At 40.8% G+C, this 24,028-nt stretch overlaps 1 protein-coding gene across 1 annotated transcript in view; it reads right to left on the reverse strand.

The window, feature by feature from the left end:
* Positions 1 to 24,028, reverse strand: part of TTLL5 (tubulin tyrosine ligase like 5) — a 130,355-nt gene that overhangs the window by 66,847 nt on the left and 39,480 nt on the right. The window contains exons 18-28 of the mRNA XM_086463174.1: positions 23,631 to 23,693; positions 22,656 to 22,694; positions 21,577 to 21,731; positions 20,175 to 20,457; positions 15,914 to 16,034; positions 14,103 to 14,249; positions 11,715 to 11,815; positions 7,740 to 7,873; positions 7,023 to 7,136; positions 6,200 to 6,610; positions 4,542 to 4,732 (exon numbers count right to left, since the gene is read on the reverse strand). Coding sequence (XP_086319300.1) covers positions 4,542 to 4,732; positions 6,200 to 6,610; positions 7,023 to 7,136; positions 7,740 to 7,873; positions 11,715 to 11,815; positions 14,103 to 14,249; positions 15,914 to 16,034; positions 20,175 to 20,457; positions 21,577 to 21,731; positions 22,656 to 22,694; positions 23,631 to 23,693 — 1,759 coding nt within the window. The remainder of the gene's footprint in view (positions 1 to 4,541; positions 4,733 to 6,199; positions 6,611 to 7,022; positions 7,137 to 7,739; positions 7,874 to 11,714; positions 11,816 to 14,102; positions 14,250 to 15,913; positions 16,035 to 20,174; positions 20,458 to 21,576; positions 21,732 to 22,655; positions 22,695 to 23,630; positions 23,694 to 24,028) is intronic.

The raw sequence follows: 24,028 nt of genomic DNA on the forward strand, positions 1-24,028 counted from the left end.
CTCTCATTCCTACAACTGGGCAGTAAGGCATCATACAGTGATGCAGGGGATTAAGTAATGATTCTTATGGGTTCTAGATCAATATTTCCATTGTATACCACTATGAAGGCACCCTTGTTTTCTCCATGTTGCAAGCATGAAGATGCACCGATGAAATTGTGTATGATATAATGAAATTTTTTTTTAAAAAAAATACAGATTAGTGAAAGGCAAAATGTTCTCACACACTTTATTAGATAGTCTGTGAGGACTGAAAACTAACGGTGTACAAGGGAATGAAACAGCACATCAGTAAGGCTTTACCCTCTTACCATCTCCAGCTCCCATACTATAAGAACTGTTCACTTCATGAGTACTCACTGTGAAGTTCCCATCTGGCGTTTCAGAACTGGATGGAGAAGACTGACAAGACAGAAAGCTGATGTAATCACAAAAATCCTGTTTTCTTAAAACGACAGACTTTAAATCTCTTGTTAAAAGTTCATCAGGTACCCTTAAAATTTTCCCTTTGAATGTTGTCAGTTCAGCAGCTAACTAGCTTAGTAAATTGAACTGATTTAATACAGAGGGTAGAATACAAGAGAGAAAATGTGAAACAGGCGCTTTGGGCACGGGCAGGGAACAGTGAAGAACAGCAAGGATTGGGGAAGGACAGAGGTAGACTCCCAATCAGAATGGCAACATCATTCCAAGCACAGCTGTTGAGGCTACATTCCCGGGAAACCCAGAGACCCACTCTAGTACATGGATACCAGAAGCAATTCTCACAAGAATGGGAATGGAAAACAAGCTTCCCAGCTGCTCTTGGAAGGAGGTAATGTATTCAGAGTACCCCCTCCCCCAAGACACAGCTGGGCATAACACAAGGAACCAAGGCACAGACAAAGGCATTCAACTCTCACGTAGAAGTTCTTGCCCTTGGAAAAGAAACACAGTCCACAGCAACAGTAGTACTTTCAAGTCTCTTTCACACACACCCTCCAAATCAATAGTCCTAATCTTGCCATTAAACATAATTAAATGTAAATACCAAGTCCCTTTCATACCAGCCAGGTACTTTCCAACAAGGTAGACTAAATCCAAGCTTTTGGAGTAGCTTTAAAGAATTGTACTATTTTTATTATTTAGGTAAATGATGTTCTCTTCCAGGGGTCGTCTTCATGCCAATTTACTTTAGAGTGCTTTTATTTTAAAAGGATTATTATATTTCAAGTGGCTTAAACAGGAGTGAAAAGGAGGAAAATACCAATTCAGGCTCTCCTGTCTAGAAATGCATAGGAAAGTAGTTCCCTGTTTAACTAAATCACCCTCATAGAAGTCCAATCTCTAACCTTCTCTCAGCTTTCAATCCCCTACTTCTGTTCCAAAGCCACCAGGATTTCATAACCCAGAGTCCAAAACTCCCATTTCAAGTCTTTCCCCCTTTCAACCCATACCAATGGTCTTTGACTTCTCACTTCTCTCCAGCTGTTTACTAAATCCTCTCTCACATGTTCCTCTCTCTTCTGCCCCTATCTTCCCCTCTCCTGGTTCAGACCAAATCCTTATCTGCCCAAATCATATCCACGCAATGCTCCCAAATAGCGCCACCAACATCCACCCTTCTGCAAAGCACTTTCCAAACTGCCAGCCTACTCTGTAACGCCTGCACTTCTCCTATTCACTCAATCCCCCTGCTTCAAATCCAAATCCATATCTAGTGGCTCAATGCCAGGGGTCCTGGTTCCAGGTCCCTCAACAATGAGCCCAACCCTTGCTTGACTCCTCCAGTTTTGCCTGTACAGGCACTTGCTGCCATACTATTACGCTTTTACTGTATGTTGGTACCTCTTGTCACCCTTCATTGTCATTGCAGCCTTGTCTTCCCACAGAACTAAAACCCTTGGTCCTTGTTGCAAGACAGGCTTTAAAAGTCAGGCTGGATCAAAGATATAATCAGAACAACTCTTAGATGACAGAAGAGTAGAATGTGTCCAGGAGAAAAAAAGAAAAAAAAAAAAGGCACGAGTAGTAGCCATACGCTTTAGCTATGTTCCTTTGGGCCTTGCAGTTACATCTGAACCTTCCAATCACTGTTTCACGTATGATTAAAATAATAGTCTTGGCTTAGAAATCACTATGTGCCATAAATTCAGTACTGAAGAATCAGATTGCCTTAAAAGAAAAAATGCCCTCAACTAAACCATCCAAATTTTCATACTAAGCAAGCTTCAGATTTCATCTCTCTAAAAGTACTATTGCAGAAACACAGCTTAGAGAATCACAGTAGAGAGCAGATGTCTAGAACTGAAAGGATGCAGGCTCAGGAAGGAAACTCATTGTCAGATAGAGCTCAGTCTCTAAACTTTGCATTGACTTGTGAATCTCTTTCTACACGGATCTTTTTTGTGATGACAGAAGACCACTAGGATGCAACTCAACCCATGTCTCTATATTTCACTACATAAGAAAAGCCTTTACAAACACTGTGTAGGTGAATACAAAATATATCGAGGTCACTCAGAAAATCTGCATTGTCTGCTACAGGCTGAGGCCTTTATTGTTTGCTTATCACAAAGAAGGGAATTAGCACCTTCATTCTCCTTCTATACATTTCCCACCTCTTCTGTGGGAGAGTATCTTGAAAGAACCCAGACGCAAAAAGCAATGCAGGCACATTTACCATGACTGACCTTTCCAGAGCTACCATTGTCACAGCCACTTTTCGACTTGGTATACCTTTACTGATTGACTGACTGGTGGCTAAACAGGTTTCAGCCTCCACCATCTACAACTACCAGAATATGCTCCTTTGTCATCCAACACAGCTGTGCTCAGAAAGCTAAACAGCCTCTCCTATGTAGATCTTTGTGAATTCCTCTCTAGATTCCCCCTTCTACACTTTCTAATTTAACTAGAAGTAACTAGCTATGGTAGGAATACAAAAGTTTAAAAATCATCTAATAACTATATAAATGGCAACAAGAGAACAACTTGGATTCTCTAGACAGATCTAAGAAACCACAGCAGTTGAAGCTGAGTAGGAAATGAGTGGTTTTAGGGAGAAAGTCTATGAATTTATTTTTTAAAGTTATTTTCTGAACAGACTGAAATGAAATAGATGCATTTCAATCTTTTTCATAATATCCATTTAGATACTAATTTTTAACCCAAGGAGGCAGTTTCCATCATATATTTTAGCTTTCAACAAATCAGCATTTCCTGACTGAAAATGTTTCACTAGAAATTTTTTTCAACAGTTTTACCAACAAAGTTTAGCTTAAAAAAGCTGAATGCTGATTTCATTAAGCAAAACAGGCTGACACCTCTGAATATTACTGGACAAGCAAACAAGCTTCTCCTGATGTTCCCCATACCACTTCAGACTTTGAAAGATCAAGTTCTATAGGTAGAGTCTGGCCTGATGCAAGATTAGGCCTCAGCATCACTGGTGTATTCAGTGCTCACATTCTCTGCTGAGTCAATCAACAAGAAAGTGCTTTGGTTTTGTGACCTATCTTTCAAAGTCCAAGACCTATCTGCAAAGACCAGAGTGCCTGTGTTAGTTTTGGAACTGCTCAGACTGAATCAAATCCTTGAACTAGATGTAGAAGGGTCCAAAAATCCATTCAGCTTCCTAGAGTTATAAATCCACTCGACCATTTGAAAAAGATGCATTGCCAACCATCTAACCAGATATTCACAATCCAAATACATAACAATAAAATTGAAAGAAGCAAATAGAAGCAAATAGCAGCAGCTATTGCAACTATTAAACATGCCTCAGAAAACTTAGCAAAACAACCCTGTTGAAACACTAAGTCCAAGATCAAAGTATCAGAGTGAAGATATTTAAACTGTTTGTCCCTAGCAAGTAAAGAAGGAAAAAATTAATTTCCAAGGCAAAGTGCCTATCCTGGAGAACCTCCAGTTGGCAGATTAATTAACTGAAGTGTCCAACTGGAACACCTTCGATGAACACAACCATAGCATACTATAAGGAAAAAATGGCTACATGTGTAGCCATTTAGAACGTAACAACTCAAAAAGAAATACAAAACTAAGTGGTACCAGAAGCCAATGTAAATTTGATCTATACCACCATGTTTAGCAAAAGGATTATCCCATGCTAGTAAGCACTTCGTTACGTCTTTACAATGTTATTGGAATACAGAATTTACATCAGAACCCATTCTGCAGACTTCCATTCCCAGCACTGTGATGAAACACTGGAGGAATGAGGAAGCAAATCACATGTAAGCACGAATCTGAGAAGACTTGGTTTTATTGTTTAATAAGACCAAGCACGGATTTGGGGTTTTAGAACATATTTTTTAATCCTCTGCCTAGTCTCGCTTCCTTCTATAAAAGCAATGTTCTTGTCCTCTCACAGAAAAATAAAATTCTGGTTGCTGTAACACTTCAAAACAACAATACGACAGAAATCGATTTTCATGAGATTTACTCCTTCCAGTGTGTCTCAGCCCAGCCCAGTGCTGACACAGAAGCATGTGGCAGACTTTTCTGTTGTCACAGGGACTCTAGCTTCACTGAGTACATACCTGCTGTGTAAGGAGACTGATGTGGCTTGGTGAGGAATACTGACAGGCTGCTTGCTTTTCTGCCAGCTGCTCCAGTTCTGCTGCTACCGTACTGGGGCTGTAACGTTTGCCCTGGGAAGAAGTATCTTCTGCATCTTTGTGCATCCTGGCTGACCCCACACGCTGCCCACTTGGACTGCGACGGCATAAACCTACCAAACAGATATTTGGATCTGCTTAGCGAGCAGTATGTCAGACTCTCTCAGCCTGCTGATCAGAGATACAAAAGCAGGTATGATACTTTCTGCAGATTCTAGGGACAATACAGCCTTCTATTCTGCATGAGTATTGCCTATAGGAGCTTTTGTCAATTCCAGACCTTTATTCTCTTTATCATAATATATCTAGTGGCACCCAATTCCAGAGAATATTATTTGCTGCTGTTACCTAAGTTAAATCTATAAAGTTTTTCCTTAAAAACAAATGGATCCCTTTAAATAAGCTACTCAGCTACTACTATTTATTTTAACGCTAGAAAGGTCATCAATATATATACAGCAACCCTAGTGAACTTGTGCTGACACTGACTTACAACCTAAAGCAAATATATACCATTGCTTTAAAAAAAAAAATTAAAAAAATCAGGACCACAGCTGTTAGACTGTGTGTGGTTCCCAAAACGTTCCTAATAGATTACAGTCTGCATCAATAAACTCCTACAGTTTCTTCTACTCCTCAGATTCCTTACACTCTAAAGTTGCATTGCTCAACTATGTTCTGCCACAGCATTGTAAATGAGAGGTCTCTCAATCTTGTTTTTAAGATACTCTTGGATATGGCAGTGATGAAAAGTCCTAGAGAATGAGACACAGTAAAGAGTCATTCAGATCTTTCTTTTTTGGGGGTCTTGATGCAACTTAAAGTATTGAACAATTATGAGGTTTCATTAAAGGATTTCTCTGCATGATAGAGAAACACAAAACTAAGAACAGCACATAAACTCAGACAGGACTTCTGCTAACCAAAACTACACTAAAATCACTAAAGATAAGAGATCAGTAAAACAATCCAGCGAAACCACACAATACTTCATTTCCCAGCTCTTTTTGAAAAAGTTCAAAGGCTAAGTTCAAAGTTTAAGGCTGAAGAGAGACTTTATCACTCTCTACAACTACCTGAAGGGAAGTGGTAGCAAGGTGGGTGTCAGTCTCCCAGGTAATAAGTAATACAAGAGGAAATTGCCTCAAGTTGTGCCAGGGAAGGTTTAGACTGAATATTAAGAAAAATTTCTTCACCAAAGGGTTGTCAAGCATTGCAACAGGCTGCCCAGAGAAGTGGTTGAGTCACCATCCCTGGAGGTATTTAAAAGATGGGGAAGTACGATGCTTAGGGACATCGTTTAGTGGTGGACTTGGTAGTGTAGGTTTACAGTTGGACTCAATGATCTTAAGGGTCTTTTCCAACCTAAATGACTCTATGATTCCTGTTCACCTGCTCAATAAAAGGGCTTATTTGGCAAACAATGGCTATTTCCTGCACTCCACCCTTCCATAAGAAATTTAGCACTATTCAAGACGACTCATAATTCTGGAAATGTAAAATTTCTGCCTACTCCAGAACAGAGATTACACAATCTCTATACTGAACTAGCAGGTTTTTATGCATCCCAGAACACTCACCTACTTTCGCAGAGGATGGCCGGGACAATCTTTGGCTGTAGATCTGAGCAGCTCTCTGAAAAGATGAGAATGGGCCAATGGTGTAGCTACCAGAATGACAGCGATGTAACCCTGCAAGGCTAGAAGCCTCACTGGACACCGGGTTTGTGAAGACAGAAGAGCTGTCAGGAGCTATGCACTGCAAGGAGGGTAGTGGAGATGGGGACTGAATCCACCTGGGACCAACTGGAGGAGCCAGCAATGGATGGTGACCAGGCATCTGTGAATTTTCAGAGGCTGCAGGCTGAGATGGTGTCCAGAAACTGGTACTTGTCTGGAACGCGGCACCAGAAATGGAGGAAGAAGCACTAGGAGGGCTGCACTGAGGTAATTTCACTTCAGCATTTAAGGAGAAGGTGGGTCCTTCTGGAACTATATAAAGACAATGAGCACACTACGTGAGAGAAAGATGCTTTTCAGGTCCTTCAGATAATAATATCAACACACCAAAGATGCCTCTACTCTGACACACTGAAGCCAAAAGGACCTCATCCACTAGCAAAGACAAGAAGAGGCTCTACGTGAGGAATACTGTTTTTCAAAGCTTGCCATATCTAGATCTTCCCCCACAGAAGAGCAGCTAACTCTTTCACACTGCTCACTCTATAGTATCTCCTCTCGGGTTTAAAAGAAAAACCTGCAGAATCTTCCCCAAAATTAGGCACTTGAATCCCTCAGTTTGAACCCAAAGGTTCCAATCTTTGTTTAAAACAGTATTAAAAACAGTATATGCATTTGTTGTTTTTTTTTTTCTCTTGGTGATGATTTAAGCCAGTTCACTTACAAGTTGATTTAACTTCTTTGCATTTATAGCCTTTTAACGGTCCTTCTGCAGGCAGATCTGCAACTGAACTTTTGGGCTGAATACCTTTTATTATTTTCACCACCTCAGGATGCTCTATAACAAAATCAAGGAGTTAGGAAGTAGAACAATGCAAACTGTGATACCATTACAACAGGACTGAAGAATTTAAACCTTGCTACAATGGACTTTCTTGCTAATATTTACTGTAGACCATGCAACTCTATTGACCCCAATACAGTACAGTAGCATGGACTATTGGGTATGTATGGCTGGTACTGCACTTCCTTCCATGGAATGCCTAATTAGGTGCAAAGACTCTGCTCTCCGACGGGTATGCTCCATGTAGGCAGCACACCTCAACAGGCCTCGATTTCTCTTATCCCTTACTTTGATTTCAGGATTATCTATTCATTTAAAATCTCAGTGTCTTCAGGTTGTACATTCTCATTTCAGTCATGAGCCACCATATTTAGTTCCTCATAAATGCTAGTCCAGACTAATCTCATTTCACTTCAGGCAAAGCAGGTAGGAGTGCAGTTACTCTAGTCTTCACATAAATTGTCAGTTAAGACAAAGAAGATATGCAACCTCAGGAAACCTGAACAACATTCTGGAGGGGTTGTTCTCTTTCCATAGACTGAGGTTAAACTGGGTTTGTCCAGGCAACATCATCTTAGAACTGCCTGCAAAACTTACCCCCTTGAGGCTGTTTCTCTGACTGGTTATTGGTGTTGCTGGGTTTTGTGTTTGTGGAGTTTGTTCCTAGGAAGACACTTGTTGACTTGTTTTTGTGTGTGTAAAAGGTCAGCACTTCCTCCAGGTCACTTTCACTACAACAAAGAGATAAGAATGGATGTAAGTAAGGATTCTAAGCTTTTCTGCATTCATGTAGCAATCAAAGACAAGCAACAATAACGAGACTGGAGGGGAGTGGGAAAAAAGGTGAGGCCAGACAACAATTTTCTCAGTTCTGCAGGGTAAGAGAAGAAGGAAAGGAACATGTCATGGTTAAACCTGAGATTCCCACTGAAATGCCAGTCTCTTACGCAGTAGAAAATACAAGGCATTCAGGAGGCTTCCAAGGATAAATAAACAGTAAGCGAAAACTCCAAATACATTTTTGGGGAGATCAGCTCAACAGGAGAGATTCCATTCACAGCTAAATTTGTGAATCTTCCCCAGGTGCTCTCTAGAACAAGCAGCTATCTTGTTCATGAGACAACTCAGCTCAGCCTCTGTTTTATAGCCATAACCAGTAGTTTCAACTCAGCAGTGGGAGGAGAAGAGGAAAGAGGAGGGAAGAGCTCGCTAATTAGCCAAAACTGGAAGACAAACAAACAGAACAGACAATATTTTTATGAATCTCGCAGAACTTGCATACATTTCTCATTTTCTTTACAAGATGAGAGTTTAACTGCACCAACGTCTTAAGCGTCTGTCGGTCCCAAAGGAGTATCAGTTACTTGTCCATTCATACTACAGCTTGTGCCAGCTGTAATTCTAACAGGTTTGATATCTAACATGCTTTCCTTTTGCTTTATAGAGTTGCCTCAGCATTAGTGAATGGGTATATGGCAGAGCAAACACCAAAAGCAAGAAGTGTAGTGCCAGTAACACTACAAGAAAACATAACACAGGAATATAAATTTGCATAGCAGCAGTGATAATCCTTCAAAACGTCCCTTGCACATCACACTTGTGCTACTCTTCAGTAGTCCGAGCTGTGGTAAAAGCAACGTCTAAAGCTGATCTCACTGGAGTTCGGACCTTCAGGGCATGCTGCAAAGTTCACCTTTTCTCCCAAACCAGTGAGAACAGAGGTGAAGAGGAAATGTAAGAATAAAAAGTTGGTGGTGGAAATGTGCTTTTAAGTGAATTTACCAGCATAAGTATATACATTTACATTGCACTGAGCATGTTTAGAAGCAATGGTTGTAGCACATGTATAACTAATCACAACGCTACCTGTGCGATATCAAAGTTAGAGTCAATGCAACAACCCCAAATATTAAGTGGGAACATTTATTAACCATTTTCTCCAGTGTTGTATTCACTGCACTGCAGAACAACACTCAAAGAGGAAATCTATCCCCTTTGCTTTGCTTCAAATGACTAGCTCACCAATTTAAGCTTCAAGCACAGTGCAAAGTAGTGTTAGATACCAGAGTTTTCAAACATACCTGATACTCCATAAGAAGCAGAATGATCACCACTAGAAATTGTCTGATTGTTGGCAAACTGGATTTTGCTTTTCTTTATCACTTAGGCAGATGATCCAGCAAAAATCTCCAGCCCCAGCCTAGACTGTGCATCAGGCCATGATGGCACAGTAACCAACAACATGGAAACAGAAGAGTATGCTGTTCTGCCCTTAACAGCTATCTCTTACCATTTCTGGCAAAAAGCAAAATGACCTGCCCTAGAGGGCAACAGTCATTTTAGTGGCCAGAGATGTCAGAGAACCAAGAGCATGCCGTGTGCCCATGTAATCTGCACTTCTAGTGAAGTAGACGCTATGGTATATGGTAGTCCGATATCTTGAGTATCATTCTTTTATAGAACTCTATCTGAAAAGCAGCAAAGACTGCTGCTGACCCACACAACATCCTTGTCTCTAAATTGCAGAGAAATGGATTTGACAGATGGACCACTCGGTGGATGAGGAATTGGCTGGATGGTCACACTCAAAGAGTCACAGCCAACGGCTTCATGCCTGAATGGAGACCAGTGGCATTCTCAAGGGTCAGTATCGGGACCGGTGCTGTTTAACATCTTTGTCAGCAATATGGACAGTGGGATTGAGGGCACTCTCAGCAAGTTTGGAGAAGGACTTCGGGGTGCTGGTGGATGAAAAACTGAATATGAGCCAGCAATTTTCAGTCGCAGCCCAGAAAGCCAGTCGCATCCTGGGCTGCATCAAAAGAAATGTGATCAGCAGGTCAAGGGAGGTGATTCTTGCCCTCTACTCTGCTCTAGTGAGACCCCACCTGGAGTGCTGTGTTCAGCTCTAGGGCCCCCAGCACAAGAAAGACACAGGCCTGCTTGAGTGGGTCCAGAGAAGCGCCATGAAGACAATCAGGGGGCTGGAGCACCTCCCCTGTGAGGACAGGCTGAGAGAGTTGGGGTTGTTCAGCCTGGAGAAGAGAAGGCTCCAGGGAGACCTTAGAGCGGCCTTGCAGTGCTCAAAGGGCATCTACAGAAAAGGTGGGGAAGGACTCTTCATCGGGGAGTGTAGTGATAGGACAAAGGGTAATGGTTTCAAACTGAAAGAAGGTAGATTTAGATTAGATATTAGGAAGAAATTGTTTACTGTGAGGGTGGTGAGGCACTGAACTGGTTGCCCAGAGAAGCTGTGGCTGCCCCCTCCCTAGCAGCATTCAAGACCAGGCTGGATGGGGCTTTGAGTGACCTCTAGTCTAGTGGAAGGCGTCCCTGCCCATGGCAGGGGGGTTGGAACTAGATGGTCTTTAAGGTTCCTTCCAATCCAAACCATTCTATGATTTTTCTTGGAGCCTGCAAATCTGTTGCAGTAATAGCTCCATCAATATTAGCAAAGTGTAAAATTCATTGTTTTTCATGAGACTATAGCATCAAAAGAGACTATGACACCTCCTGAACTTAGTTAAGAAGCCTCAGCTATCACCCACTTCTAATCAGTCACTAAGAGTGCTATCCAAACAGAGAAAAATAAAGCAGTTTTGTAATTGATCACAAAAAAGAAGCAGTCAACCTTCCCAGAGAAGACAGAAGGGCATTAAAAAGGTAAGTGAACTCTACCTGTCCAGACATTGACAGGGTTCTTTACCATATAGGCATGTCATACATGGGTCAAATAAAGCAGTCAAAAAGAATCAGGTTTTATGCTCAAGAATCAGAGACTTTGAGGACATAATTTCAGCTCACTGAATAATTTCAGACCTCTCCATAGTCAGTTAGCTATAATACCATTGTTTTTCACACAATGCTACAGGCCATAAAGAGTATTTACTTATTTTCAAAATACGTTTCCTACCAGCCTCTTGTAAGTTTAAGGTACGTAAAGTTCAGAGCATGCACAGTTAGAAAATGCTGTTTTCCCATTGTGAAAGTAACTGCACTGAACTGCCTTAGCAAGCCAAATAAGAGGCTAAGATGAAGACAGGGAGCCTGACTCACTTCCTTCCTCATCTCAGAAAGTCCAGTCCTGGAGGGTTCCTGAAGAGATGCAGCAAGCACGAGATTTGTTCCTGAGAACAGAAACTTGAGACCCAGAGCCAAAACAACTGTTCAACCACAGCAGCTCAAGGCCATCTGAGCAGCATCTCTAGTTTCTTTCTCCTTCCAAGGTACTGCTGCATTTGCTCCAGCATGACAGGAAAGGAGACCATCAGCTCACCAGCATCACTTTGAAATTTACACGGACCAGGGCAACCACTGCTGTACTTTGGGAATCTATCTAACAAAATCTACCTGGTCAAAACATCTATTGTAGATCCTGATGCTGATGCTACAAGTGTTTGATTGCTGGAAAGGAGAAAAGAGAATAGACAAGTTCTGTCCCCCAGCAAGAGCAGGAGCTACAGTCAATAAAGGTATCTAGAGGCCTTTAGATCAATCAGATCATCCTTAGAACAATCCCATCACCTTCTGGGCTGGGAGCTCTTTATCAAAGGGAATAAAATCCATTCCTACCTTGCTCTGGAAATAAAGTTCTGAAAACCTTCAGGATTCACTCCCTCCTCCTCCTCTTCCTGTTTCTTTTTTGATTGCTTCTGAACCATCTGCTCTGTTTCCTGTTAATAAACAGTATCAGTAAGTATCTCTATGTAGTTACTTTATGTTCTATGGCATAGCTATAGCTCACAAAAGACAAAAAACAATTCTATGGGATCTAAGAAAAAAAGAACATTAACTCCAAAGAGCCAAATTACAAGCATTTTACTATGTTCAACAGAATGGATAGAGAGGCCCAGAGACAGCATGCTAAGCATACTAAACTCCTCATTTCTCCACTTGAAATAACTTATTAGAAGAGATCTGCTGAGAAGAGATCAAGTCTTCACAAAGATGTGCTGCTCCTTCAAATATACTCTTTGCTGGTACATAAGGAAGTATGGAGGAAAATAAAACAAACCACCAAACCAAGAAACAATTCTTTACAGATATTAGGTCCCCTTTCTACTTTTGCTCTTTCTGTCACAAGTTCCTAAAAATAGCTTTTATTTGAGCATCTGTCCCAAAAGGAGATACTCAGCAAGAAAGGAAGACAAGAATATAAAATTATATTAAAGAAACTCAGTCAAGGAGGTCTGCTGAAAGCATCCACATTTCCTGCTGTAAACTAGGAGTTCTCCTCTTGAACTAATTTCTTTTGTCCTGTAGCAAATTGCTGAAGGCTTATCTACATACCAAAAATACACTGCTTTAGCAAAAGCAAAGAAAGTAAAACAGTACAGCCCATGGCAAATACGCATTTACACACTAAAATATACTGGAATAAAAGATGGTAAGCATTTGTATGTGAGAATAGAAGCAAGCTCTCAGATATAAACAATCTTTCTATTTTACACCAGTAGAACCTGTTAACACTAGAGGTTGTACTGACACAAACATTTTTGTTAATTTAAAAATCCCACAGGCCTGTCTGAAATACCAATACCAGCATACAAGCTTTACCTGACCAGACTTGACCTCCACTTCATGGCTTCCTACTAGTACTCTGACCATTCCCAGGACAAAAGGCTCAGATACATCTTTTGAAAGATAATTCAAGAGGGGGGAGAAAAAGCCACTCTGGGACATGTCTCTGCCCCTTCACTACTGAAGTAAAAGTCTGGCCAATATGCAATCTCTTTTACTTGGTTTGCTGGAGGTAGTATTTTTTTATTCTGTGTCATTACAGAAGATACATAATGGCTAGTAGGAGTCCTCTACTAAATCTGAAGTTACAAGTCAGTGAAAGAAGTCTGTATGTTGGAATCAGACATCAAAAAACCTCATAGCCCAAGAGTCTCTCAGTGGCTTAAACGTGTACGTCCTAAAACCTCAAGTGATCTGTTCTCACTTGTTTTAACTGAGAAAATATGTTTATGCACTGAACTATTACCAGTTACACAGCTTTATTTTGTGAATTTACTCAAGAGTTAGCAGAAAATCCTGATGCTTAAACACAATTTGAGTGGAAATTATACCCAAAGCAGCTGTGTTCTTCACTTACCACAGAGCCACCCAAGTGTTTTGTGGTTACTCCTAACACAGTAATTCAGTGAGCATTAGGCATACAAGGCACTCCCTAGAACAGATTTGGTTCAATACCAACCTTGCTTTGACAGATCAAGTTACCAGATGTCAGTTCTGACAAGGTAATGTAAGTGAACATCCTCTGCTAATGAGTAAGAGCTTAGAGGCCTGTGTGCACAGCAGCCCCTGAAAGCAAAATTTAAGCTACTCTTGTTCTAACACTAAAGAAATGCTAGGGGGCAAAGGAAAGGGGAACCTGTTCTTGCAAAACGAGGATTAGTATGAAACCACTATGCTAAGAACAGCATGTTCCACATCTAAAAAGGTTAAAATTATTTAAATTAGGACCTACTTTTCTTATCACTGAGCATGCAGAGTCCCATATTACAGACAGGTAACAGTCCCTCAGTATACCAAACAAAGAGTAAAATAACTTTCTTTTTTTTTTTAATACAGAACAGTATGAAATACCTATCTCTAAAGAAGCATCATAAAAATAGGGAGAAATGGGAAGAGGCACTAAAAAGCACTAGAAATCAGACAAGCCAAAGAGAAAGGAAACTGCCAGTTAAATTCCACTTCACTTCAACGCTTCTTTTTACTTCTAAGCACATGATTACTGGACTGCATATATAATGTAGTAACACTGTTGTCTGACAATTTGAACAGACAAACTACCATTACTGGATGCATGACTGCAAACAGACCATGTAAAATACAGAACAGAGCCTTTAAAACAGCCTATCTTGACTATGACAGCAGCCAGCAGGAGATACTTTAGAAGAAGAGAACAGAAACAAAAAGTGCTACCAAAAGAAGATTCAAGAAAGAACTAGTCACCTTGTTATAACAGATTATAAACTCGCCCAGCTGGTGAGCCAGGATACGACGACGATCATTTAGTCCTAAACAACGGCTGGGGAGTAGCATCCTCAAGGACTGCTGAAGATTGCTGGCAGCTCGCTTCAGAAAGCGTACCACAAGCTCCTGCAAGCAAGAGAGATGGAGTTAGCAACGGACCACGTGCAAGATGTGGGGAGAACAGAAGTACTACAGCAGCTAATGGCTGGCAAGAACTAAACACACTGTCCTGAGCAAATGAGCTGAAAACTGGCAGGCAAAAGCATTCTGCAATGTACATTTTTAATATCGCCTTACAAATTCAAGGCAGCGGGGAGAAGAACGATGGTGTGACTTGCTTGAGGTGGGTCAGAATTGGGAACACTTGAGGAGCGTTTATCTGAAAAGCATGGGAGAGGCAAAAGCAGCTAAAAGCAGCAACAACACAGAATAACCTATGAAGTCCAATACCCTAGGAGAACATTTCCAAAAAACAACCTGCAATGTGTTAAAGGCAGCCTGTGATGAAGCATACTGACGTAAGACCCTCTCAATGCTATCACAAGGAAGGGGATCTTGGTCAGGTATCTCCACTACAGCGATGTAGGCCCATTTCATCACTTTTCATATATGTATACTATTGCCACAGCCTCTCCACAGCAACAGACAACTACATCTACAGCCATGTAATTCCAATCCCCCACCATGTCTGTTTAACCTCTGGTGGGGGAAAACATATGGCAAGGCAGATCCCAAGGCAAGATGCATTCTGTGGCTGTTTTGAACCCTTTCTGTCTCCCCCCTGGATTTGCTTTTGGTTAGGAGCTCTGCTAACACATAAATGAGCAGCCTCACAGCCAAACTATTGGATTTCACAGCTCGCCTCCCACTGCCATTACTCCAGGCTGGTTTGATCTGTTATTTTAAATGTTATTTTTCACAGTACAGCGGACATAGTGACTCTCAAAAAGCCAGTTTTAATTTCTACTTGGAAAGAGCAGGGGCAACATTTTCCACTGAGTCAACTGATTGTTCCTGACACACAATTTTATCTCTGAACTGCATTGGCTGTTTCCCTGCAACATGCGTTCAGCAAGAATACATTTGGATTTGCAGAAAGCTCAAGAGCCTACTGTACAAAGCTCTTTTAGGAAGGTTTGTGAGGGGATCTGGGCTTGCTGCACTCTTTATAATGTACAAACATCAAATATAGGGCCTTAAAATACTGCCTAGGAAAATTCATCACGTGGTTTAAAAAAAAAAAAAAACAAAAAACAACCACACCACAACAAACTAACACCTATGCTAGAAAGTAACTCCTCAGTGGCTTTTACTTTTTTTTTTTTTTTTCTGTCTAGAATGCAAGGAAGATTCCTAAGCGCCTGCAAAGAGTAAAACAGTACACATGAGAAAAAGCTTAACTGGGTACCTGTTCTATTTGAGTAGCTGTATGCTTTGTTTAACACGGCAGAAACTGGATACTGCCAAGTAATCTTAAAGAATCTTAGAGAGAAGAATTCAAAAGCCAGTAAGCTCAGAGACCGGTGAAGGAGAACCAGCGAAAGATCTGAGCAGCTTGAATGTCAACCACACTCTAGTCATTAAGAGCTGTCTACTCTATCGCTGCTCAGATGTCAGTCAGCAGTCCTACCTTGTTTGTATCTTAAACATACAGCACTGGCAGCTGGACAAAGACAAACAATCATAATCTCAGTTGGACTTCAGTTCTTCCAAGGATGAGAACCAGCCTCAAATCTCTCAAGGCAGATTTTAGCTTGGCTTCTCAGTCTGGCCAACATAAAGCTTCTTACCATTTGCTCATCCTCTTTGGCAGCCCAGGCAGGATTCTGGATCTGGTCACCAGCCCCCTTCATCAGTCGCAACTGAACGTGCTGTAGATAGGCAGAGAAAGCCCTGCGAGCTTGCACTTTGCTGTGGACCAAAAGAATCAGTCAGCTATCTTCAGAGAAGTAATGATAAGAGTTACAGCAGTCAGGCACAGGTTATGGGCCAAAGTACGATCAGCAAGGACCTCCTAGGTGCACAAATGTTGAAGCTCAATGGGAGGAGGTCCCCTTCACCCCACCAGTATTTTCAAGGAGACCTTCAGTTCACCAAGATGGGGTAGGTATTGCAGGAGATACAAAAGACAGCAGACACCCTCTAAGTTCTACGATCATATTTAAAAATGGAATGCTTTCCTTGCCTTTTCACAGACTTAGCTACTCTCCTCCAAAAGCCAGTAACATGAACATCAGCAAAACTGTGTATTTTTAAACCAAATTCAAGGCTCTCTTGGGCCTCTGTCTTCACAAGCATTTTGAACACCACAACAACAGATCATAAAATAAATAAAGGGCTTCATACTGGTGACAGAGTTGTAACAAAGGCCCTGCAATTCCCATTGGAAATTAAAGAATTAAATCTGTGAAAGTAAGCTCTTCCCCTGCTGGCCCAAGGACACAAGCCAAATTTCATTGAGCAAGGCACCACTGAAGAATGAAAGAACATCAGCAAAATCTGCTGTGCAGCTGTCTGAACATGTCGGGAAGCTGCAAGCATGAACTGAGTAGAGGACCTGGGTAGGACCAGGAGGGACACATTGCTTCTCATTCCTTCACAATGGCAGTCACTCTATCATAGGCATCTGTTGTGAGAGAAATTGCTGAAAGCTTTGCCTAATGCTGTTCATAGTCATCTTGGCCTAAACCTCTCCAACATTCTGCTCTCCCACTCTCCCCTCTTCCTCACAGTTTTCCCCATAGTTGCTACAAGCTGTCCTTTGAATTGCCAAGCATGATTTCCTTCTCACAAGGCTGCAGAAGCAGACGGGCTTTAGCGTCCTTGACAGATTCCCCTTCTATCACAATGTCCTAATCTCTTCTACAGAACTATCAAGTTTCATCTTAAAACAAACTATAGTTTTCAACCTATTACTGTCCTGGACTATTATTCCCATTACTGTTCTGGAATATTATTCCAGAATTAGGAACCTTCTTTTACTACCCAGCCTAGCTTCATTCATGAGCAGTTTATTTTTACTTTTTCCTCCTCCAACATTGTCCTGTATCTTAAATAATTTCATCCCTAATGGGTCTCCTACCTTGAATGTATTTATTAACAGCAATTACATCCTTTCATAGTTTTCCTTTTATCAGTGTGAACTACCCAGATCTTTCAGTGTCTTCTAACAAAGCACCCACACTGGCGACATGATGAGACTAGCAGCTCATCTCCACCTGTTTCAGTCACAATTTACCTTCCATGAACATGGGTGATGACAACTGTACACAATATTCCACATCAAGTCTCAGAAGTATCTCAAGTGATAAACCCTACATGACATTTTGTGTTTTCATGCACACATGAGCTAGAGCTTCGCAAATCTCCTGTGATCAACAAACATGCAACATGTTTTTCCTTATAATTAATTTCCAGTTGATGAACACACAATTGATAGAATTTCTGCTGTAATTTATTAGTTGTTAAAAGCACACCCCTGCACTTTGTACTACTGAATTTCATCCTAGTTATATTATTCCTCTCCTCAAGGTCATACAGTTCTTCCCACATTTATTCCACTACTTTTCTCTCATAGTGATAACTCCCAAATCTTTTCCATCAGCAAATTTCATTAGCACATTTCTACATTCTATGTCATTCTTTAATTGATTATTAAAATCAGCTTCAGACTGATTCCTGAGGAATCGCACTATTTTTTCTCTACCTGTTCTCTGCTTCTTAGGAATATTCTCAGATACTTACACGGTCCTCATGACTCCGCATACCTGAGTCCCTGAAATTTCATTTAAAAATCAGTCCAGAAATTCAGTCTTCCTTGTTTATACGTCTGTAAATTTCATGAACACTTTGTTACAGTGTTACACAGAAATCATTCAACATAGTAGCACTTAACAGAAATCAATGCATCAATTTAGATAAGAACTGAAGTTAAAATAAAGTGCATTAAAGTACCCATGCATCTGCTTAATCATTTGCTTTTGATGCTTCCAGAAGACCACGCCAGGCCCAAAACTGGGGCTAAGCAAATTATGAGTCCACAGGAGTCTCAAACTAACATCTTCTGTGGGTAGTCGTACCAGTACTGCAGTAACTAAAACATGATAAAAACACCTGGTTACAATTCCTGTCTTCCAGTGAACTCCAGAATGCATAGCAGGCCTCGTAACACCTCTGAGCTCTGTATGCTGCTAGTCAAAACACCCACCTTCTCTTCCCACATGTGTGGAACATCAGGAGAACACTTTGAACCCTGACTGAGAACTAATACTCTATACATGAGGCCACCATATATCAGAAGAGGCTCTCCCCTGAGGGCTGTGTAGAGCTGTCAGCTTTGTTTTCGGTGTAACTCAAACACCTCATGACCAGGAGCTCAAGATTTGTGCTAGCAGGAATTAAGGACCCCCCCCATTAACAACACCAGCACAGTAATGCAATTCTTTGCCTGCACCTGATACTTCTATGATTACAAAACAGAAACCTGAAGAAGGTCCTTGTATAACACCACCTCTCCTCCAGTGCGTGGAATATTGAAACCTGAGGCCTTAAATGCTGGAACAAGTAACTCGCTTTCCTTTTTACTTCCCTGAGAACGGCACAGTTGCGGGAACATGTTTTATTTGACTATCACCTCTTCACCAGTAACACCCAATAGGTAGAAGGCAGAGAACTTGCTTCATCGGGCCAACTAAAGGAGAGAGAGAAGCCCTACTGCTTACAAAAACTGACTGGAACCGGCCTGGTTTCTTTTGGATGAAAATTTCATTACTCCAGCTCCTCTGCCTGCTGACCCCACAAGCAAAGCTTTCATCAATGACAGATCAGATGGGGCCAAGCCCAGCACAATCCTGGAACATGAGGTCACCACAAGCCTTACACACTTCTGTGGGGAATCCCAACAGTACTGGGTGCTGAGCAAAATTCTGCCAGGAACGCAGGACAGAGCTTATGTTCTTGGCAGGAGTCAGTTCTATATATAGGTAGATGACAGCATTGCTATGTTCATCCTCAAAACAGGTTTCAGAATCTTCCCTGTCATGACAGCAAATGTCCTTGCCACAAGAAGACATCAGAACAATCCCCAAATCTATCTGATAATTCATAAATCCTCTCAGAAACTAAACTAAGAAAGCAACAATGAGCAACCATTATTTTATACACCTTTGGACATTTTTCACAGAAAACATAATGCTGCTTCTCATCTAGAAGATGTAAAATCCTCCTACACAGATACATATGATCACTCATTCTTTTTGCTCTTCCTGTCCATCTGCTAATAGACAGTTTTACTACCCACATTTAAGGGAAGGACCGCGCTTCTAAACATCTAGTAGGACACTGGTTGATGTTATTCTATAGAATCTCCTCCAGCACCTCACTTTTTTTGAGGCAATAGAGCCATGCCTCAGAACATATCTACTCCACACTGTCATACTCAACAGCAGACAATGAGATGTTTCAGTAACTTGTCACTCTCAAATGACCTCCTATCTAGCTCTCAGGAGGAGATGACCTTGAGCAGAGATTATTATTAGAGGTAAAGATTCTATCACCAGAAATAAAAGCACAAAAATGAGAAAACTAATTTTATGGACAGGCAGCAGTGAGGTGTTCCTACCCAACCTTTCTTGGATAGTTTAACGCATGTTTGTACCAACTTCTTTGGAAATGCAAAGAATAAAAAGACAAATTTTAGAATTCAATAGGAGGCATCCTGAACTAAGACAGAGAGGCATTTTAGCAGTTTGCATCGACCAAACAACAGCTTACATCACCAGATTAAAGAATAGCAATGGATAATATAGCTTATGCTTTATACTGATCCAACAGGTCAGGCATCTAGGTAAACTGTCAGTCTTCACAACTATCTCTCCCTTCTATGCCAACTAGTTGTTAAGGCAGCCCACAGTTAGACAAAAATCCAGGCCCCTTTCTCTAGGGTCCTCTCACCTCCTCACATTCATTCATAATGTGGCACTAAGTGTACATCCTTGATATTTTAACCAATATTAGCTGCTAGTCAAAAGGTAATATGCAGAAATCTCTCACCTCAGGTTCCCATGCTTTTGAAGAATCTGCAGCAAGTTAAACTGTGATTCTGAGTCTGTTTTTTGAAGAAACAGCTTTCTTCCCTCTCCACTTTTCTTGTCAAGTTTTTTTGGCAACGTCTCCTTACAAGTTGTTTTCACCAAGTCAGAAAGCTTTGGCTTGCTTTTCACCTGGGTGTCCGAAAGAGAGCCAACAGTTCTATCTAGCTCTTCACCTTCATCTGCATCCACTTCCTCTTCCTCCTCACCTTCTGTGTCTGACTTGAGGGAGAGCTTTGTTGGTTCTGATGTCTCTGTAGTAGAGGAAAAATCACCTATGCTGGTTAAGAAAAAAGGAAGTGGGGAGGACTGTCCTGCTACTTACACCCTTTGGTTTACTTCTAAACTCTTTCCTGCTAGAAGGACATAACACCACCATTTTAGAACAGCATCCTGAGTATCACTGCCTTTTATTATTCTTTCTGTCTTTCTACTTGTATATCAAACAGTTGAGAAACCCATTTTCCCAATACCAGAGAAGATAGACCAAGATTCTTGTCTTGACTTTAAAAATGAAAAACACACAAACCCAAGGGCATTTTCCTATATTTTTATCCTGATTCTTATATATACACTGATATATATATAGATATAGATAGATAGATAGATACACACTCACACTTGTATCACAGAATGTTAGGGGTTGGGAGGGACCTCGAAAGATCATCTAGTCCACCCCCCCTGCCACAGCAGGACCACCTGTAGTATATACTCATTTTTTGTATTTTTGTGTGTCATAAAAACCAAAGCTACAAATTCTAAACTTCCACATGTGCCAATAAAGATCACCTACCTTAACAGCGCACCAAAAATAATTTTATAACATACAACCTCTCCCATTGCAGTCATTATCACATAGCTACTAGAAAGAGTTTAGATAATGGCTTCCACTTGTGAGGACCATTCACTTCTGTACCCTTTTAAGTTTTGCCCACATCAGCCTGGATAAGAAGGATTTTTCTTTCCAAGAGCTTAGAGTCACTGCTGTATAGAAGAACCAGCCTGAAAGGTCCCCAGTTTTCATCTTTCTCTGAATAGCTGGAGGACTATAAAGGCACACATACTGTTGAATTCTTGTACCCAAAATACAACTGCAAGCTCATCTTCAAGAAAATATTTATTACTTTTAGTCATATACATGGGGATGTGGAATGGTGGGAATGAAATTCTAGGCACTGAGAAGGCAGGAAGCTCAAAACAGGAATGAAATGAAAACTATTAATACTTGAAATGAAAGCTATTCATGTCTACCTGTGAATCCCTTTAGGGACTACAAAGGCCAGAACAACCACATTCACACACATTTCAACTGAAAAAGTCCTTGCTTGCTTGTTTTTGACTAGCTGTTCATCTAAGATTCTAGCCATGCATACCTGATGATCTTGTCCGTGCTGCTCTAGCCTTGGCGTGACATCGCCGGCGTTTCCGTAACTCCAGTGAAACAAGCTTTCTCTCATAAAAAAGAACATGAGAGTCTACAGCTTCCAGCCTCATATCCAGCCTTCCACTAAGACCTGCTCTGGGAAGTATAATACAGAGACACACTCAATCTCCCTTTATACTTTTCTCTCTGATGATATAAGAGACTTAGTAGATTAAATTTTTTCAATAAATATTTTTCCTGACAAAGGGAAGAAATATTTATGATCAGTCTAACTTTGCTCTATTTAAAGCCTGCAAATGTTTGAAGGGAGTCTTTCAGGTACTTTCTAGAACATTGTCTCCCAAAATGCTCTTATCTAGTGTCATGCTTTCGTGGCTAAGCAGTACCTGTCCATCATGCAGCAGCTAAAGGCTGAATTAATAGGGAAAATTGAATTGCAAGAGTACAAAACAATGGATGGGAGTAGGAAGACAGAACATGGACCTGAGTCCAGTCTTCACATAAACAGTTTGTTCTTCACTGTTCGGTCAGACAAGAATTTTAACACAATCTAAGTGAAAAATTACAGCCTTTCTACAGGTGCTGCCTAAATCAAGGGAGAAGGAGCCCTGCCAGATTCCTTAAGGGAGAGAAATACAGAAACTTTCTTCCAGTGCACAAAGATCCAGCAAAGTGCTCTTTATGATGTAAGTGGGAACATCCACAGAAAATTCCTGTTGCTCCATTTATCTTTTAGACCTAGCATATGGGTATATGAAGTCCAAAACCCTCATGCATTATGGAATCTTTTGAGAGAGCTCAATGATGAGGCTTATCAATACGGCAGGAATGCCAAAGGAGGAAGCCTAAGAGGAGCAATTCTAAGGTCCAGTCCAACAAAACTTAAGGTCCCCACATGCTGGGATACTCTTTGATCACTGTATTTACTTCTCTAAAATTAGTTTGATGGATTTCAGGTAGAAAAGGTGTTGACCCAGGACTTGGGAGATGAAGCTGTAGAAATCTAAATTTAGAATAAATCTTACAAAGTACAAGCTATTTAATTAAGAAGCCAATTACCGGGATGTCCCAGTGATGAAGTCTCTTTTCATCTTGCCCCTACAAAGGGAAAACCAGCAAAAATTACCTTCCATTCTGGATCATCAACTGGATTAAAAAGCCTCCCAGGTCTTTTATACGTACAATGAAAAGGCCAAATTTACAGAATTCTTTGTGACTTTTATATTAAAGGAGAAAAAAAAAAAAAAAGGCTCCAAAAGCAGAACTCTCTCTGAGCAGCTATTCTACAACTGATGCTTGCATCTGTCTGGCTTGAATTAAAGAAGGTGTCATTTGGACCAACCCTCTAGACACATCCTTGAAAGTGCACAGCAAAAAAATTTTAAAAATTGTACTGTGCTGATGCAGGAGAAGCTTCTGTAAATATTGTCTCCTCAGCCAGCAACCTTATCCTTACTCTGTAGCTATTGTGGATCTCAACTTTGGATAAGAAAAACTGCTGAGAGGGAAGGTTGTTAAACATACAGTGAAAGACAGTGCATATAAATCTCAATGAAAGTTCAGCTAGCAGCATGAACTGTCATTTCCACCCAAGCACAACCCAGAGAAAAAGACATCAAATCCTGTTTGCATGAGATCAAGAGATAGGGATATGAAGCCTTTGGAGTAAGTTTCAGTGCTTACTTTACATGAGAACGAACTCTAAAATTGAAACAAAAGGTAAGCAAGGACCATCTATAATCCCTTCATAGAAAAACCTCGGTGCTTGAAGGTTTTTCATGTCTATAGTCATGTTTTTACTCCAGTGACTCCCATGCCTTTTGTGTATTGTCCTTTTTGTCCTTGGATTCAGAAAATGTAAAATGTAAAAATGTGAGAAGCTTCCACAGTCACTGGCACACTAGAGAGAGACATGCAACTATTACCACCCCTGTAAATCACAGACTAGTGTTTAGAACACTGAATAAGTGAGAATCAACCCTTTTCATACTGTTTGTGTCCCTTGCCTCCCTCCCAAATAGAAAAGCTTTCTACCTGTCCTGAAACAGACGCGTAGCCAGCATGTAGTTCATTGATGTCTTGTGCTCCAAAAAGGACCTAAAAAACCAAAACACAGGATGTATCAAGATAGAGCTCAAGACAATGGAAGGCAGCATAATACATAAATAAATGATCTATCAAAAAAATCCCAGAAGTGAACTGAGACAATACGCTGTACCATGACAGAAAAGAGGAAAGGAGTAAAGGAGGAGAGCTATCACTTCTCAGATGAAATACCTGGTGAGGCAAGAGACACAGAGAAACATTACAGACTGGGGGGAAAAAAATTAGAAAAGCATAATGTAGTATCACTCACAGGATGAGTCCTATATTGCATTTATGGCCTAATGACAGAGTTCACAGTATGTGCAGCTCTAGGATGTAAAAGCAGA

Source organism: Leptosomus discolor, chromosome 3 (assembly GCF_034619465.1).
Source record: "Leptosomus discolor isolate bLepDis1 chromosome 3, bLepDis1.hap2, whole genome shotgun sequence".
NCBI lineage: Eukaryota > Metazoa > Chordata > Aves > Leptosomiformes > Leptosomidae > Leptosomus > Leptosomus discolor.